Source organism: Podarcis pityusensis (genome assembly GCF_964106645.2).
Source record: "Podarcis pityusensis genome assembly, chromosome: Z".
NCBI lineage: Eukaryota > Metazoa > Chordata > Lepidosauria > Squamata > Lacertidae > Podarcis > Podarcis pityusensis.
In genome coordinates, this window is record NC_138044.1 from 41,273,980 (window position 1) to 41,292,602 (window position 18,623).

Below are 18,623 nucleotides of genomic sequence, written 5' to 3' on the forward strand. Positions count from 1 at the left end.
GTCCTTAAGGCATGGGTTGGGCACCTGGGGCATGCATATCCCAACTTTTCCCCAAATGAGCTCAATGTGGTGTACATAGTTTGTCCTCTCCTCACTGAATCCTGACAGCAATCTTGTGAGGCTGAATGGCAGTGGGTGATCTAAAGTCACTCCCAATAGGCTTTATGGCAGAGTGGGGATTTGAAATCTGTTTCTCCCAGGTTCTAGCCTGGCACTTCAATACCTGGCTAGGGTGTGTTTAGTTTTTTCAATTTTCACATTCCAAAGATGGGGGTGCTAAAAAGTTGTGACATGACTTGGAAAAGTTATTTTGGTTAAATTAATATAATTAATTTTGCTTCGTTAAAAAAAAAAGTGTGCAATGTTGCATAGAAATCATTAAAAACGATTGCCAAGGACTTGCAGCTATATTATATATTAATATTATATTATTATTATTATTATTATTATTATTATTATTATTATTTATCATTACCTTACATTTTCAGAAGGTAAAATTAAAGGTTTTTTTTGGTTTTCCAAAAGCCAATGTGCTTCTTCCATCAAACACAGACCTAACAAGCTAAATGTTGTCCAATCACAAAAATAATAGCAGATTTGAATTGCTCACATTTTGCAAATTTGCAAAAATTAAGTTTCACCCGCTAAGATTACGGCCCTTGATACATGGCTCATCCTTCATCCTTGCTCTTCTTTGCTTTAGGGCTCAGCAACATCTGGATTAGGGCTCCCCCATCCCCCCACTATCTGGCTCTGGGTGTCATTGGGTATGGGAAAACGCACTCTTTCTGTCCCCTTTGGGCAGTAGCAGAAGGAGCCAGAATACCCGACCTGTTTCCTGCAGCACGGACACCCCTTGTGCCCCCTCTTCCCGCCAGATCCAGCTGTTGCATCAATCTCCTCACTATCACCCGCCTTCAACTCTCCAGCTCAGTCCGGCTGAGCCCATCCTCCGTGGCACGTCACTTCCTTGCAAACTTTCCCGAGAATATGCCCGTGCAAAAGTTGTTTGTCTTCAAAGGCTGGAGGCTGTGGGGCTGTTTCCTCGCCCTCTGACTGCGGGGGGCGGGGGAAGAGAAGGACCTTTCTCTCTCTCACCCCCCTTTCCTTTCCATTCTCGCTTTCCCCCCTCGGATTTGCATGTCAGGTTTCCTGTGTTTGTCACCAAGAGACGAACGGCTAGTATGGACAGGCTGCCTGGCAAGGGCTGAGCCACCGGGACCGTTAGACTGGCAAGGGGAGGAGGAGAAAAATTAATAGAAGAAGAAGAAGAAGAAGAAGAAGAAGAAGAAGAAGAAGAAGAAGAAGAAGAAGAAGAAGAAGAAGAAGAAGAAGAGATTGCAAGCCGACCAAGTCCTCAACCCTCAACCCCAGCAAGCATCCCGTGCCCGGGGACTTTCTCTACAACCCTCTCTTTTTCTTAGCAACTGCAGCTGCGTCCCCAACGGCTCTCCGTGCCCCAGGAGCGCTTGGCAAGCGCAGCGCAGAGACCCGCCGCTACCGCATCGTTCAGAAGTCATGGCCAGCGACTACACGGCGAGGAGCCTGGACAGCATCGACCTGTCTGCGCTCAGGGTAAGTGCCTATGTCCTGGCTGGGAAGGGAGAGACGAGCTGGAGCGTGGAAGCCATGGGGAGAGACATGGCACAGCTCAGCGGCAGACCTTGCATGCGGAAAGTCCTGGGTGCCTACCCCGCATGGCATCTCTTGGTAGGGGCTTGGAGGGACCCCTTGCCTGAAACCCTTAAGAGCCCGCTGCCTGTCAGTGCGGACACTAATGAACTAGATGGACCCAACGGTCTGAGATTTCTGTGTTCTTAGAGGGCTTACAGCTGGCTCCTTCATAAGCCTCCAGAGGGGGGTGGCGGCAGCAAAAAGATGTCACTTCCCAGATGTCACTTCTGCTCTTCAGGGAGAAGTGGTCTTGCAAGGACCTATTGGTGTAATCTGGCAGCTCAGCTCTTACAAAGCATGCTTTGGGTTTCTTTGTCGGCGGCATGGCGTTGGATAGAGGCTAGGTTGGGTGAACTTGTTGGAACAAACAAGTTAACCATGACTTAAGACCTCAGTGAGAACTACATGTAACTAACTTAGTCTCAATCCAGTTTGTTGGTATTATCAGTTCTATTTTTCCCTTGGTCTCTTGGTGCCCACATGAAAGGTGCTAGAACTGAGTTCTTGAGAGTTCCGGCTGAATAAAATAAAAATAATTGGGTATTATTATTATTATTAGTAGTAGTAGTAGTAGTATTAGGGCTTGAAGAATTTTGCATGCATTGGACTGGATATTAACAGCATAGGCCTATATATAAGTCTACTCCAAAGTAATACCTGTTGAGTTCAGTGGAGCTGACTCCCTGGTGAATGGTTTCTGGACCGCAACCTGTTGCAAGTTGTTGTTATTTATTCAGCTTATCAGTTGCATTACATTAAATTCTCAAAGCAGTCTACAAAATGAAATAAGTTTTACAGTATACAGGTATATATGTATTAAAGTAATAAAACAATGAAAACAATGCCTCCATAACCTACCCCTCAACATAGACTAGTTCAGCAATGAAATTTATATACAAAGGCCTGGGAGAACCAGAATGTCTTTGCCTGCTGCTAGAAAGATTTTGACATTGGTATCACACAAGCCTTCATTGACGGGGTGGGGGTGGGGGTGGGGACCACTGAGAAGTCCCATTTTCTTGTCAAGATTCTCCTAGCAATTTGTGGAGGGAACCACACAGAAACTGGCACAGAGGGAAAGCACAAAGATGACCTCAGGCTCCAAGTTGTACCTAGTTTATATTGAAATCAGTGGGATTTGAGTTAAGACGTGATTGAGTTTCTCTCGGTATGAATTCAGCCCCTCATCTCAGCCTTGGAAAGCAAGGATTCTTGCTCAGGGTCCAGTCACTTGCATCTCCAGTTAAAAGGTCCAGGTGGCAGGAGACTGAACCCTGTACTCTGACAACCTGAACCTCCTTACGCCCTGGCAAGCTGCTGCTACTCAGAGTAGACAATACTGAGTTTGGTGAGCTTATGGTGTGACCCGGTTTAAGGACGCCATCTTCCTGCCACCTTATTGCAAATGAGCTGTGCATGCTCTGAGAGGGGCTGGATGGACCTGTGCGGAGGCATCTGCAGTTAAGCTGACTGCATGTTTTATATGCTTTTTCTTGAAAAACTTCACAACAGCCCTGAAAGGTAGGGCTCTATGTTTGTGATTATTTCTCATGCTGTATCTGGGATTGAGTGGAGAGTAGGGAGAGGAAACTTGGATAAAGCGCCTGCGATAAACTCAGGCAAAACGAGCTATGAGAATTCTTTGCCCTTTCACATGAACATTATCTCAGTAATCTGTACAACAGCCCTGAAATGTAACCTGTGTGGTTATCCCAATAGGCAACTGGAGCAGGTGCAGTGTGTAGACTGGGAAATCCAACACGTTGACTTTCTTGGGTGCAGTTAGAGTGCTGGTACATGCCATTGGGCTCTTGACCGGTTTTGGGAACCCAAACAATTGCCCAACCTTGCTCCCTTCTTGAGCCCATTCTGCAGAATCAGGGGGCTGAGGCAACATTAGCATGCCATATCCCATCTGATGTACTAATAGCTGGGGTCAGACATGAATCTGGAGCATTCCAGTTCTCATCATGGCTCAATGCAAATATATTTAATTATATTTTTAATAGCTTTCAGCCATAGATTCTAGAATTCATATGGTCAAAGCAGCTCATGCAGGTGTTGCTTTTCTAATGCTTTCAAGTACAGTATCTTATAAATTAGTACAAAACTTTTATCCTCTTGTCACAGATGTTGGTGGGGGTGGGACTGAGGTTGAGACTTGCTGGTAATACATAACAGACGCTTCCGATTGTGCACCCAGGACTCCTTCTCCAGCTCTTGGGGTGCTCCAGAGGCCACACCCAATATCCAGGCCATGGCACTCACTGCCATGCACCATACCCTCCCCCAATTGTTTTTGCTCAACTGGAATATGTCCTGGGACGATGCCACTAGTTTGCCAGGTTGGCGGCTGGAGATGTTTGTGTATATATGGAAGCCTTTGGTGTATGCGTGGCTGGAATGCCACCTACTGTACAAAGGCAAGAGGCACAACCGTTGCTCCTCCTACTTTTGCCTCTAGCACCACTCACTTTTTGCCTAAGCCCCACCACCAGCACTGCTTGCAGGCAAGCCTTTCACCACCTCTTCTCCGAAGCTTTGAACTCTCAAAGTTAAGCAGACTTAGCCAACACATTTTGGTGTGTATGTCTTTAAAAGCTTTGGGCTGCCTCCAGCTAAGTTCCACACCATCTAGACCCTTCAAAATTATGCTATTATTATTTATTGTTTATTCGATTTACATACAACCCTTAATCAAAAGATCCCAGGGCAGTGTACAACATTGAAAACATATTTTGTGGACCATAATAAAAATAAAAAACAGAATGCAAAGCATAATACTAGACAGCATAATAAGAAAATAATCACTATAGCAGCCTTGCCACCACCTTTAGCAGGCCCTAGATTATTTCATGGCCAAAGGCCTGGGTAAAGAGGAATGTTTTTTGCCTGGTGCCTAAAGACATATAAAGCCTCTCTGGGGAGAGCATTCACAGATGGGGAGCCACCACAGAAAAGGTCTGTTCTCGTGTTGCCACCCTCCAGACCTCTTGGGGATGGAGGACATAGAGAAGGGCCTCAGATGACAAGTGCAAAATAGGCTTAAGATAGTTGTGTTAATAATTTCAATAGCTCTCCTCTGAGAATGAGTAAAACAGGATAGGTTCCTGCTCTTCAGTTGTGTGAGGGGGAAATCTCTGGCCCTCCAGATGAGCCTGAACTACAACTCCCATTAAACACACCAAACCAGGAGACAGGGGTGACAACAACATCTGTAGTTGGGCAACCAATCTCCCCCACAACTGCTGTGCTTTTGAAAGATATTCAGGGATCCTGTTATATTGAATGTGAGCCTTGCCAGTATCTTTGAAGAGCTCATCGGCCCTCCCCACCCCTGATCTTTTGGCAGGAGAATAGCGACTTTGTATTTGTTTTAAAAAAACACACCAGAAAACAGACTTCAGTTGCTCTGCAGCTCCAGAGCAGTTTCTAGATGGGGTCCACCCAAAGTTTAGTCCTTCCCTTTATTTATTCAACCAATCCCTGGCCAAAAGCACTGAGAAGGGTGGTGGCCAGGGAACCGTTGGGTTTGTAAGAGAGGTTTGCTTTCCCTCCTTATCATCAGCAAACATGAGTTTGGCAGAGTTTTGTTTTGTGTTTTTTTTATATATATAGAAAAAGAAAACCTGGCTGAAGTTCTGCTTAGTCCTGTGATTTGAATGCATATCGAGCCGTTCCCAGGACTGGGATGGGCAAGGGGTTTCTGTCATAAAGGGATTCCAATAAGCATCACCCCATGGGTGAAAAGAAAAAAAACTGGTCATATGAATGCACCCTGCAATGTGGAACCATCATAACTCTTGCTGTGTTTTGTTCATCATGTTAAATGAAAAGATTCCATCACACATCTTGCAGACTTTTCCAGCCAGGAAGAAACATCTGGTACATCTAGTACAAAGTCCATCACTTCAGTTAAACTTGGTTGGAGATGTGTGTGTATGTATGTATGTATGTATGTGTATGTATATACATGTATGTATGTATATACATATGGTGTGTGGTGCTGTGTTCTAAACCACAAAGCTGAGGGCTTGCCGATCAGAAGGTCAGCGGTTCGAATCCCCGTGATGGGGTGAGCTCCCATTGCTTGGTCCCAGCTCCTGCCAATCTAGCAGTTTGAAAGCATGTTAAAGTCCAAGTAGATAAATAGGTGCCACTCTGGTGGGAAGGTAAACGCGTGTCCGTGCGCTGCTCTGGTTCACCAGAAGCGGCTTAGTCATGCTGGCCACATGACCCGGAAGCTGTACGCTGTCTCCCTCGGCCAATAAAGCGAGATGAGCGCCACAACCCCAGAGTCGTCCGTGACTGGACCTAATGGTCAGGGTTACCTCTACCTTATGTATATATTTATAACCTCCAGAGTCCAATTCCTTGATTTCTGGCTGTGTAATTTATCACTCTTGTTAATTTCTTCTAGAGGAGATCACTGGAGGTTTCTGTGAAATAGGATTAATTTTGCAGGTCGCTTTTCCAGCACCTGTCCTTGCAATCTGTATGTTTGCAGCTGATCCCCTTGAAGCTTTTTTTGCACAATCTGTTCAAGTTTGATTCCACTGCTGTTTCGCTTTTTGCACAGTATTTCCACCCGTCTCTTCTAGGTGGCTTCAGTCTAGCTAGAGTCTGCTGCAAAACTAATGACATCAGTTCTTTAGTCATATGCTTGCTGAGAAGTCCCATTAACCCAATAGGGCTTACTTCTGAAAAGACCCATATAGGTGTGCACGGCATGACTGCAATCTTAAGGATGCTTAACTAGGGCAGGGATAGGGAACCTCGGGTCCCAGGCCTCTCTACCTGGTCCTCAGGACTCTCCCCTTCTCCCCAGGCCATGCACATCCCCAGTTTTGCTTTGCAGCCTCCTTGAATGTGTTTGCAAGGCTGGAAATTTGTCCTGGAACTCTAATTATGTTTCTTTGCTTGCCTTTATGAAGAATTTTCCACTTCATCTGTATCATCCACAGCATCTGGAGGGAAGGAGGCTAGCTTGGGAGGGCACACACACCTCTGTTCTGCAGGACTTTGCCCCTGCTCCCCAGTTAAAATTTCAGCTATGCATGAACATACTTCACCCATGTGCTGGTGAGGGTGTGGGGAGAGGCAGCTATAGGTACTTGTGGACGTGCCTGAAGGCGGCCAATTTTGGGGAGCAAGTGTTTAATGAGATAAGTACAATTACACATCAGCATGTCACGAAGACCTCAGAACTTGCATTATTACTGAATCTGTAATTAAACAAGAATCAGGACTTGGTGGATGAGCTACTAATTGGATTTCTCTTAACTGTTGCATGTATGGTTATACCCACATTTTGGAAGGACTTAAAAGGTGTAAACTTAAATGCTTGATGCAATAGAGTATGGCATATTGCCCTCACTGCTAAATTGACTCACAAATTAAGATTGGCAAGTGCATCAAAGTACAAAGATAACTTTGCAGGAGAATGGCAAAGCTTCATTTGGTTCACAAATTCTCCAGGAAACTGAAAACCACTTCCCACGGCTTAGACTAATTTGTGGATCATTTAATAAGTGTGTGTTTTATAGATGTTTACTATTATAAGTTGTGGTGCATACAGGAACACGGATTGGCATAATGTGCTTTGTGGGTCTCCGGGGAACAAGGTCTCTGAAACAAGGTTGTTGTGAGGATAATATGGAGAAGGAGAGAATCATGGATGCCAATTTGAGCTTCTTGGAGAAAAGGTGGATTTTAAGTGTAAATAGCAGCTAGTGGATGCTTGAGTGCCATTCTCTTGAACCAATCCCATCCTCCTATGCCAGCACCTGACAATGGCGATGCTTCATTTTTGCTGACCTAGGCTATCTAGCTGTCTTGGGTAGTCAAGACAGTGTTGGGAAAGGTTCCTGGCCAACACAGCAAGCAAGCACACACTGGTCTGTCCATGTGACACATGCTGGCATTTGTCTGAGCAGGCACAAGGTGGAGCAATGTGAGAAGGAGCAAGGTGTTGGAGGTAAGCGATCCTTCTGCACTCAGGTGAAAGATGCTGTCCTATTTCCAGTGCTGAAATAAGATTGAACTGTCAGTCAGTTCAGGGGTCAGCAAACTTTTTCAGCAGGGGGACGGTCCACTGTCACTCAGACCTTGGAGGGGCAGAATATATTTGGAGGGGGGGTGAATGAATTCCTATGCCCCACAAATAACCCAGAGGTGAATTTTAAATAAAAGGACACATTCTACGCATGTAAAAACACACTGATTTCCAGACCATCCACGGGCCGGATTGAGAAGGCGATTGGGCCAGATCTGGCCCCTGGGCCTTAGTTTGCCTACCCATGGTCTAATTGGCTTCAGTATGGAAGGGGTGTCCTTTTACCCATCACGGAAGGACCCATCCTAACTTGGGCTTTCTGTTTATGTTCTACCACTTGGACATACAGTGGTACCTCGGGTTAAGTACTTAATTCGTTCCGGAGGTCCGTACTTAACCTGAAACTGTTCTTAACCTGAAGCACCACTTTAGCTAATGGGGCCTCCTGCTGCTGCCGCACTGCCGGAACACAATTTCTGTTCTCAACCTGAAGCAAAGTTCTTAACCTGAAGCACTATTTCTGGGTTAGCGGAGTATGTAACCTGAAGCGTATGTAACCTGAAGTGTATGTAACCTGAGGTACCACTGTAGTTCCTTCACTAAGAAAGGCACCGAAGTTCTCACAGTACACAGGAATTCCATCGCCTGTTTGCAAAGAGGCCAGCTCTCACTCATCATAAGCAAGTCACTGCGCACAAGCCTGCTTGAAAATGGAGATGACTTTTTGCCATCCGTTGGCCCTTGTGTTACAGACGGCAGACACCTTATGCTGGGCTCTGACTTTAGTCCTTGGATCTGTCCTTGTTCTGATTGGAGCACTCTACGGTCTATTACAGCTTAGCCCTCCAACCAGGCCAAGTTCCTAATTGTCTCAGAGCTGGACGTGTCTTTGATATAGAGCTTCCTCTCCAACAGCATTTGGTATTCCAGGGTCTGTATGGCCCCTTGCTATCCAGCTACTGCCAAGTTTGCTACATTTCCTTTGGCAGATGCCAAAATCCTGACCCAAACATTAATCACTTTGAGGTTAATTACTGTAATGCACTGTGCCATATGCTGCTCTTCTTGCTTCGTCTTTATCATTGGATGAGGAGTCCAAAAGGCTGGAGCAAGGCAGCTGTCCTGGATGCCACGAAAGCTAACTTGCCATATTCATGCTCCTCTGTAAAACTGTGAGACAGAAACCTGTACAGGAAACCAGAGCATACTGTGTTTCCTTTATATTTAAACCAGGTGGAAGCCAAGACTTTGCAGTTTTGGTTTTGTTTTCTTTATGCTTGAAAGCACGAGAAGTCGATTTTAAAAATAAATAAATAAAATCCTATTATTAACTTGTTTGTTCTTGGATTATCCAATCTGTCCATCGGATCTTAGGGGGCTTACAATAAAATGCAAATAAACTCAACAACATTAAAAGGGGAAACAACCCACTTTCTCTTTTGTAAAGAGTACCCTGCACCTCCCAAATAATCTGTCAAAAACCTAAGTTAAATAATTAGCTGTTTTATCCTAAGAAATAAGAGCATCCTGATTACATCTAAGTATTTTCCCTCTGACTTGAAGGTTATTGCTGTTCCAAGACTCTTTTACTGGTAAACTTTCTTGTATATAAAATGAATGATGGAACATCAAGGGTTTCTTGCACATCAGTGTAGACCAGGGGTCAGCAAACTTTTTCAGCAGGGGGCCGGTCCACTGTCCCTCAGACCTTGTTGGGGGCTGGACTATATTTTTTGGGGGGAAATGATGCAAGAGCACCACAAGCCGCGGTGGCTGCTTACCTGTGTCTTGCGAGCATCAGGGGCTGGTGGCGGCACAGAGCACGAAAGGGCTCCAGAGAGGGGCTGCTTAAAATGGTGGCTGCTTGAGCGCTGCTGCTGCTGCTGGCACCAACAAAGCCCAGCCCCCTTCCTCCTCTAGGCAGGGCAGGGAGAAGCCAGGGAGGGAGGAGGTGCCACCATTGCCGCCGCCATGGGAGGCAATTGGGCCTGATCCAGCCTGTGGGCCTTCGTTTGCCTACACATGGTTTAGACTTTGCAAGATAATAGCTGGAAATCAACCACATCAGGACAAAAGCACATTTTTAGTTATCAAGATTGTCCTTTTGGCTTTGCTGTCTTGCTGAAATGTAAGCATTCAAATACCCAAACTGTTTTTGGATAGTTTTCTTTTACTTTCAAGCTTGTGACCTTGAGAGAAGCAGCAGGTAGATCCAACTTCTAAATTCAGGAGGTGATATTTAAACTAAGGTTACCAGACGTCTCTGTTTCCCGGGGACAGTCCCCGGATTTACAAATCAGTCCCTGGACAAAATCCATTGAAGTTGAAAAGCGTCCCCGGATTCATTGAAAAAAATCTGGTAACCTTAATTTAAACAATCCTCTTTTGCAGTCTCAAATGAAGCAACATTTGCTGGTCAAGTTTTTAGGCACTGCCCTTTGAAACCCCAGAGTATTTGTACTGCAACAGTTTGGCACTGGCTCCTCTGTGATTTTGGACAGGCTTCCCCATGATCTTCCTTCCAAACTTTTTGTTTTTAGAAAACTGGGTTGCCTGCATTTGGCTTGGGTGAGGTTGAGCACAGTTTAATTTTCTGTTCTCTCCATGCTTTACAAGAATAGCTGTGGCTCCCTTACACTGGCATTTCCGCATTCCAGGACCTGCTTTGGCCCACATGGCTTTTAACATATCTACGCCATTAACTCTTTGGAGGAAATGCTTCCTTCACCCCAATGAATTTAAAAAAGGCAGGCTTCCCCAACCTGTCACCCTCCAGATGTTGCTGGACTCCCATCACCCCTGACCATAGGCCATGCCAGCATCTGGATGGCACCAGACTGGGTAGGGCTGCAATAGGACTGCAATAGGACACATCTATCATGTATGCATGTGTGCCCAACTGGCTGTGGTGCAGGTCCCATTCATTTCAAATAAGCTTGTGCAGGAGACCTTCCAAATGAGTTGTACCCCTAATTCTTCATAATCTGATTCCAAGAGATGGAATCATATAGGACAAAGTAGCTTGGTTCTTTAGGTAAAATTAATCAATGTGTTTCTTTATTGTTATTTTTTTCAGGATCCAGCAGGGATATTTGAACTAGTACAAGTTGTTGGAAATGGGACGTATGGGCAAGTCTATAAGGTAATGAACAAAACTCAATATATTTCATGGCATATTGACAAAACTGAAATCCTGGACATAATGGCTATACTCAGACATTACACCAAACCTTTGTCTGGCAAGCCAGCCTGATTACAAACCATAGTTCATGAGGGCTTCCCTAGCCATCATTTGTGCTAGGGGTGGTTTGCTTATCTTTCTGAATTCACAGACACACCACTGCTGTGCGTCAAGAGCTGCCGCACCATGGGGACAGGAGTGAACTTATGAAGGTGAGCTCTGAGCAGAGGAAAAAATTAATTAAACAGATACCTCAAAGCCATGGTTTGCCTGCAGTATGTTTGTAAACTCAAACCATGGTGTGGGTTCTAAATATCACAAACCACAATTTGGAGTAAAGTCTGAATTGAGTCAATGGTCCATGGGACCTGTCATAGTAAACCCTATTTAATGGTGGCCTGTGGATGTGGCACTCACTCTTGCTGCACTCCTCCTTTCTCACCAGCAAGAGCAACAAACCATGACCTTTGGCTTAGCATTCTTTATGAACCAGAAGTCATGATTGGCTTTGCATGATTGGTAAGCCAAGACCAAACTTTGGCTTAGCATTATGTCTGAACTGGGGATTGTGGCTTGTTTTACTCCAAACAAGCCATAGTCCCCAGTTCAGTCATAATGCCAAGCTAGAGATTATGGTTTGTTATGCCTGCTGCCTAGAAGGAAGGAGCAAAGCAGGAACATTCTGTGCATTCATGGTAAACTGTTAACTGTGTTTTCCTGCAAGGTGTCATGTAACTGATTTCCATCTGACCCACAACAAAGCTGTTGTGTGCACTGCTGGTTTCATTGTCATTTCCTCCCCGCTTCTTTGATTGGTAGGTGATCTTTCACCCTGGCTGTTTGGTTGTTCATTCTCTGCTAATCCCGGTCTTGTGACCATCCTTCCAGGCTCCTTTACAGTTGGGAGACAAATCAAGTGAGCAGGCATGTCATGATGAGAATGCATTTTTATCCCTGATAGACGCTTGCCAGTAGACTAAAAAACCCCACAACTTGGAACATTGTCTTTTGAGGGTGTGGTGTTGTTGCTGCTGTTGACATTGCATTGTTTTCTCTCTGTTTCTGTTGTGAACTGTGAGCAATTTAAAATTAATTGCAGATTAGCTTGGCCGCACAACAACACTGGACAAACCCTCCTTTGGGCAGAAAGAAGTAGCTTAGACTGGACAGCTCTTCAACTAGAGGGTGCCTTCAAATAGAGGACTGTCCTGTTTGAAGCAAGCACACTTTTACAGTTAGCATGGCAAGACCCGTCCTTTGATCCTGGGAAGGAAAGACGTGAGCTCTTGGTTTTTGGTTTTGGAAAGGACTTTCTTTCCCCCACTTATGGTGTTTCTGGGTCTGTGTAAAAGCAGCCAACTGAGAGACTAGCCTTTCTCTGGAGCAGAGAAATAAATAAATAAATAAGACTATCTTTTATGTTTGGGCAGCGGGGGCGGGGGGGAGAGAAATCTGGGAAGAGTGCAATGGATCGCATGGCCTTGTTAAATTATGAAGTGTGAAAGCAGCTTGTGTGCTGTGCAGAAAGCCTGAGCAGATTGGAGCACCGGAGGCAATTACTGGAAGGCTAAATTTAAGAAACATGTACGCCCAAGAGCAAAATGAATGCGGGGCGGAGCAGGCTGGAAGGACAAATGCATTGGGCTGTGGCCTTGAGCCTTAAACTTCTTGCATGCCTCCCCTACATACAGTTACCAACTGCCAGGTATATTTTCCACCTACTTTGCATTTTGACCTTCAGTGTTGAGTACTTTCTTGAATAAATCCAGTATTTCAAGGGCTTAGAAAATGGTTTCATTTGACCTTGTGCTGTGATGGAATCATTAGACTCCACCCTTTTGACTTGGCATCCTCTCTAGGCTCCTCCCATATATTCATTCACTCAGGAGCGGGCTGTGGCTCAGTGGTAAAGCATCTGTCTTGCATGCAGAAGGTCCTCAAGTCAATCTCTGACATATCAGGTTAGGGCTGGGAAAGATTCTACATCTGAAACCCCCAAGAGCTGCTATCATTCAATTCAGATAATACTGAACTAGATGGACTAATGGTCTGATTCAGCACAAGGCAGAGTTGCATGTTCCTTTGCCTGATCTCCTGCTTTTACTCATGAGCCAGGTATTTTTTAAAGGATGCATGTGGCACTGAGTTCTAAACCACCGAACCTCTTTGGCTTTCTGATTGGAAAGTCAGCAATTCGAATCCACACAATACAGTGAGCTCCCGTTGCTCTGTCCCAGCTCCTGCCAACCGAGCAGTTCAAAAGCACACCAGTGCAAGTAGATCAATAGGTACTGCTGTTGTGGGAAGGTAAACGTCGTTTCCATGTGCTCTGGTTTCCATCACAGTGTTCCATTGCACCAGAAGCAGTTTAGTCCTGCTGGCCACATGAACCAGAAAGCTGTCTGTGGACAAATGCCGGCTCCCTCGGCCTGAAGCGAGATGAGCGCCACACCCTATGGTTGCCTTTGACTGGACTTAATTGTCCAGGAGTCTTTTACTTTTATATTTTTTTAAACTGCTACTCTGTCCCTAGTCAGATACTCTGCATCTTCCTCTCCAAAGTTGTTGTTCTTTACCATGACTGAAGAAAGCTTTCCCAAGCTCACAATGGAAAAGACAGCTTTGTTTCCTATTAAAGTGTGGTGGCGTATGGAGAGGAATCCATTTTATGCAAATGAAAGGGGTGGGGTTATACAAATAGAACAATAGAACTTTTAATAGTCACTGTAGTCCCCAAAGGCAGAGAGAAGGTTTAGCTTGCACCCTTGTGTCTGTGAAGGTGCCCCTTTGCTCTTGCACAGAGAAACATTAAATACTGCACTTGTGACTATTGTTTTGGGGAGGGCAAAATCTTCTGTCCAACCTTGACCACGAGGGGCAGAAATATATGTCTTGCTGGATAGAGACTTTTTGTAATCCCTGAAATCTTTGCAATAAACAAATACTTCTTCAGGGCTGGTGCAATACCACTTCCTCTTTCTTCCTCTCCCACCAGCACATCCTTCAGTCTCCTTCTCCCTCCCCACTCTATCCTTCTCTCCACTGCTGCCTCATCTGCCCTGCACGCCTCTCTTTTCCTGCCTATAGATCTCATATGGTCTCAGCTTTGGTTTATTGGAAAGCATTTGATCCCAGGGTTAAGTCCTGTGGGTGAGGTGGCTCAAAGAGTGCCTACACTACTACCACTGTGGCCCCTCCAGACACCATTTTCAGTGCACATTCATGATGATTCATGCTCATGGTGCTATTGGAGCAGCCATACATGATCATGCTTTGTTTGAATACCGTTTGCACCTGCGAAGTTTACCAAGAATGTTTCTAATTTATTTTTGCCCTGCTTTTGTTGTGTGGCAATAATTACCACATTCACACCATGCATTTAAAGTACTGTGATACCACTTGTCATGCCTTCCCCCAAGGAACCCTGGGAACTGTAGTTTGTTAAGGGTGCTGAGAGTTTTTAGGCAGTCCCCATTCCTTTCACAGACTACAGTTCTCAGAGTGGTCTAACAACCAATCCCTCTTCATGAGGAACTCTGAGAATTGTAGCTCTGTGAGGGGAATATGGGACTCCTAACAACTCTCAGCAGTCGTAATAAACTACTTTCTTCTTTGGTGATCACTCATAGCCGAGTAAGGTTGTCTTCCATTAACATGGTTGGTGTGTCTATACATGATTGTCATATTCTGTATTCTGGATCCACATGTCCTTCCACAGTGGGGACGTAGGTTTCTGGGCAGGAGTTGATCACAGTGAGGGTTTACCAAATGTGCCTTCCTCTTAGCACGTTTCTCCCTTTCATCCTGCATTTGTGCTTCTTCAAAGTCCATGATGTCTTTGGTAAAGGCTACTTTCCAACTGGAGCACTTGCAGGCCATGATGATTGTTTGGAGTGGTATCATAGTGCTTTAAAAGATGGTGTAAATGTGGCTAATGCAGTAGCTTTGGGGAAGCACCTCAGAACAGCTATTCTATCAGAATAGACCCACCATGACTGTGTCAAGAATCTTTTGCCCAATATACCCATAATAAAACACCTGCATGGAGGGGCCCTAAGTAGCATTTTAATGTCAATGTCAGTCCATCTTTCCGGCCCTGTCTTCTGGGTCCTTTCAGCTTTCCAAAAACTTTATCAGGTATGTTACCTGAGATCTGCTTTAAAGTGGAGATGTCAGGGATCAAACCAGGCACTCCCTTGCAAACGAAGTGTAGGTTTGGCCACAGAGCTGCAAGCACTCCTGCAACTGAGCACTCCAACTGAGGACAGTTGTGGAGTTACCAAGCGGGACAGTAGGAGACGACTGGCTGATTTATGCCACTCAGTGACCTTTTGGAGAAAACAAAAGTTAGATGGCTCCTTTACATTGCTTTGATCAAAAGCCCCCATCAACCATCCAACTGGTGTTTTAAAAGTTTTAAACCATTGTCTGGTAGTGTGAAAATGGTTCCCAAAGCAACAATTCAAATAAACCTCCTAATGATCCTGGAGAAAAGGGGGGGGGTGTTTCTCATATGGAGTTGAAGTAAAGGGTTCTTATTTTAGACATTCCAGCTCAAAGAAAGTCATGGTGGTGGGGTTGATTGTCTCCTTCCCTCCCAAACCCAGTAGTAGGTAAAAATGTTGCCCAAACCTGATTAAAATTATTTTTAGCGTTTGTTTGTTTCGCCCACCCCCACCCCCATAGACATTCATGCCATGTAAAAAATGGTACCATCACAGTTTTAGGTCTTCCTTTGCAGATGGCCACACTAATTGTCCTAGCATGTGTCAAACCCTGAATACAAGGGCTTTCCTCTTCAAGCATAGTTATTAACAGCTTTTAAAGTGTGTGTGTGTGTGTGTGTGTGTGTGTGTGTGTGTGTCTTGTGTGTCTTTCCTTTCCTTTCCCAACAATGTCTAGGACCAGTAGACAGAAACAACTTAGAGGAAACCGCACACACACACACACACACAGAGGAAATCATGTAGCATTTCCGCTCCTTTGGTTTGCTGGAAGTGGTTCTTACTCTTTCCTTGCCAACACATCCAGAAACTATATAATCAGAAGGCCCTTTATGTGGCCTATTAATGGCACATATCCTATTGCACCAGAGGGTCTCAATCCCACCACAGTCACTGGGGCAAGATCAGCATAGGGCTCTTAGGACTCCCACAGAGTCCTATGGATACAGTCACTTTACCATTTGGCATCCTTTTGTGGTGGAAGAGGACAGCTTTATTTTCCATCAAATCCACAGAACCCTGTTTATTCCCCAAACCAGAAAAGAAACCGTTATGCACAGGGAGAGCAGTGTAAGATAGCTTTGTGGGCGGGACCCAATGCACTCGTTCCGTTAGCACAAGGATTCATGCTTGTGTATTGGAACTCTCCTGCCCCTGCATGTACAATGCATCCTCCCAAAATATGGAGCTTTTCGGGAGTTCCCAGGGAGGAGGCAGAAGTTCCATAATTGTACAGGGACGAAATCCTTGCCCTAACGGAATGAGTCACTTAAAACTACCCTGTGTGTGATCCAACCAAAGCCACAGGACACTCCTCTGCAGGTTTACTCAGAAGCAAGTCCCGAGTTAAATGGAGGTTACTCCTCCCAGGTAAGTTTGAGTTAAGTACTGCAGCTTTTAGTGTCTTTAACCAAAATTAATTAAACCCATTGCAAATGGTGGGACTTAGAATCATAGAGTTGGAAGGGACCCCCAAGGACCATCTAGTCCAACCCCCTGCAATGCAGGAATCTCAGCTAAAGCAACCAAGACAGGTGGCCACCCAGCCTCTGCTTAAAAAATCTCCAAGGAAGGATATCTTGTTCTTCATCTTAATCTTGTTTTGCCTGTGCCTGTTTGCTGTTCAGCATGCTCACAAGCTTAGTTTGCTCCATCTACCTTAGTTATGTCTACACGGACTGGCAGCAGGGTTTCAGGCAGAAGTCCTCCCTACTGCTCCTTGGAAATGCTGTTGATTGAATGAGGGATCTTCTAGAGGAAAAGCAGATGCAATGTACTTTTCCAACATAGGACTCAGTCTGAGACCCTGGAAACTGCAACTGCTCCCCACTGGTTATCTGCAGCATCATGCAAGGTGCCACCTGTTCTGGCTGAAGATACGCTCTTCTCATAGTAACATAACAAGACCTTGCTGGGTCAGGCCAATGGCTCATCTAGTCTAGCATCCTATTCTCAACAGTGGCCAACCAAATGCCTCTGAGAAGCCTGCAAGGAAGACCAGGGCACAACAGCATTCTTCCCCACCTGCAATTCCCAGCATCGGGTATTCAGAAGCATATTGTCTCTCATGGAAAACGTAGAACAGTGCCATGCCAATCTCACTATAAATTGGTCCCTGGCTCCATGCTTTATGACCAAAGCCACACACAAGATATATGTTCAAGTTTAATCAGCCCTTCATTGACTTCTGCTTGGCTTGCAAAATAACAACACGTTATTTTGCCCTAGGGGGGTGGGGGGGTGGGGAGGGAATCCACATATATTGCTTATATCATCACTCAGGAACTTGATTTGTTCCTTAGAACTGCATCTTGAGTAGCACTTAAGTAATTTAGTCAGAGAAGGGGTAGTTCTTTTTAGAGAAAATCATATGATAAAATACTTTTTTCTCTCTAGTTTCTTTTCTTTTCTTTTTTCTTTTTTTAAAAAAGCAATGCATTCTTTTGATGCCAGAAAGATTCTGGCTCTGTTGAGTAAAATTTTATGAGGGTTTCTCTTCTGTTGTTTTCTTTAAAAGAAACTTGGGATTTTAAATGAAAAAAACAACAACGAATAAACAATTTACAGATCATTTCTGCTACGCTGCATTTGCTCAGACATCTTGCTTTTATAACTTTGTTCTTGAGAACATTCACCCCAAAATATATAAGGAAAGACACATTTATAAAATAAATTTACTGTTAATTTAGATAACAGACTCCATGATTTATTTACGTGCAGTGTCCACACATGTAGTTTGCAGTGAGCCTGACAATTTTTTTAAAAAAGAAGAAGCTGAAAGAGAAATAGCATTCCTTTAATGTTTGCCCTTTCCATCTTAACATAAAAGATTTATTAAATCTGTTCAAGCAGTCCATTTGCAAAAAAGAAAGGCCAAATTGCTTCTGCAGATAAGTGATCACAAAAATGCAATAATTTAAGGTAGAGATTTGGGGGGCGGGATTGCAGTTCACATCTGGATAGCAAGGTAGGAAAGTAGATGGAAGATGTCACAAACCTTCATATTTCCCCATTCAGTGGGTGCTTTTAAAGCCAAGGTGGGGAATTTTTGACCCAAGCCCAGATGGGAGTTGCAGCTCAGCAATGTCTCAATGGCCAAGGACCCCCCAACTCAATTCAAAGCAACATTTCCCAGCCTGGCACCCTCCAGATGTTTTGGGCTACAACTCTCATCAGCCCCCAGAGTGCTGGGCAGAGCTGGTGGGAGTTGTAGTTCAAAACATCCAGAAGGCAGCAGTTGGTGAAGACTGGCTTCCGAATCTTCAAATCAGTCTTCAGGTTGCAAGTTTTACTTTCGCCTTGCAAAATCTGGGGAAGTCATTTTGTTGTTTGGACCAAGAAACGTGCATCCCAAGTATGTGATTTATTGTCTCGGCAAAGCTTGTGTTCCTTGTTTGTGTTCCTTTCATGCTGCCAGAAAGAGCAGCATTCTCTCTCTCTCCCTCTCCCTTTCTCTTCTTGTTTAGTCATTAGGTCAGGCTGCTGCCAT

The 18,623-nt window shown here is 44.7% G+C and overlaps 1 protein-coding gene across 2 annotated transcripts in view; it reads left to right on the forward strand.

Moving 5' to 3' along the window:
- The first annotated feature begins 951 nt into the window (after positions 1-951).
- Positions 952-18,623, forward strand: part of NRK (Nik related kinase) — a 130,463-nt gene continuing 112,791 nt past the window's right edge. The window contains exons 1-2 of one of the 2 annotated variants that reach the window (XM_080991075.1): positions 952-1,575; positions 10,806-10,871. In XM_080991075.1, coding sequence (XP_080847201.1) covers positions 1,519-1,575; positions 10,806-10,871 — 123 coding nt within the window. In that variant the 5' untranslated portion in view covers positions 952-1,518. The remainder of the gene's footprint in view (positions 1,576-10,805; positions 10,872-18,623) is intronic. The other variant, XM_080991074.1, reaches the window with a different exon arrangement.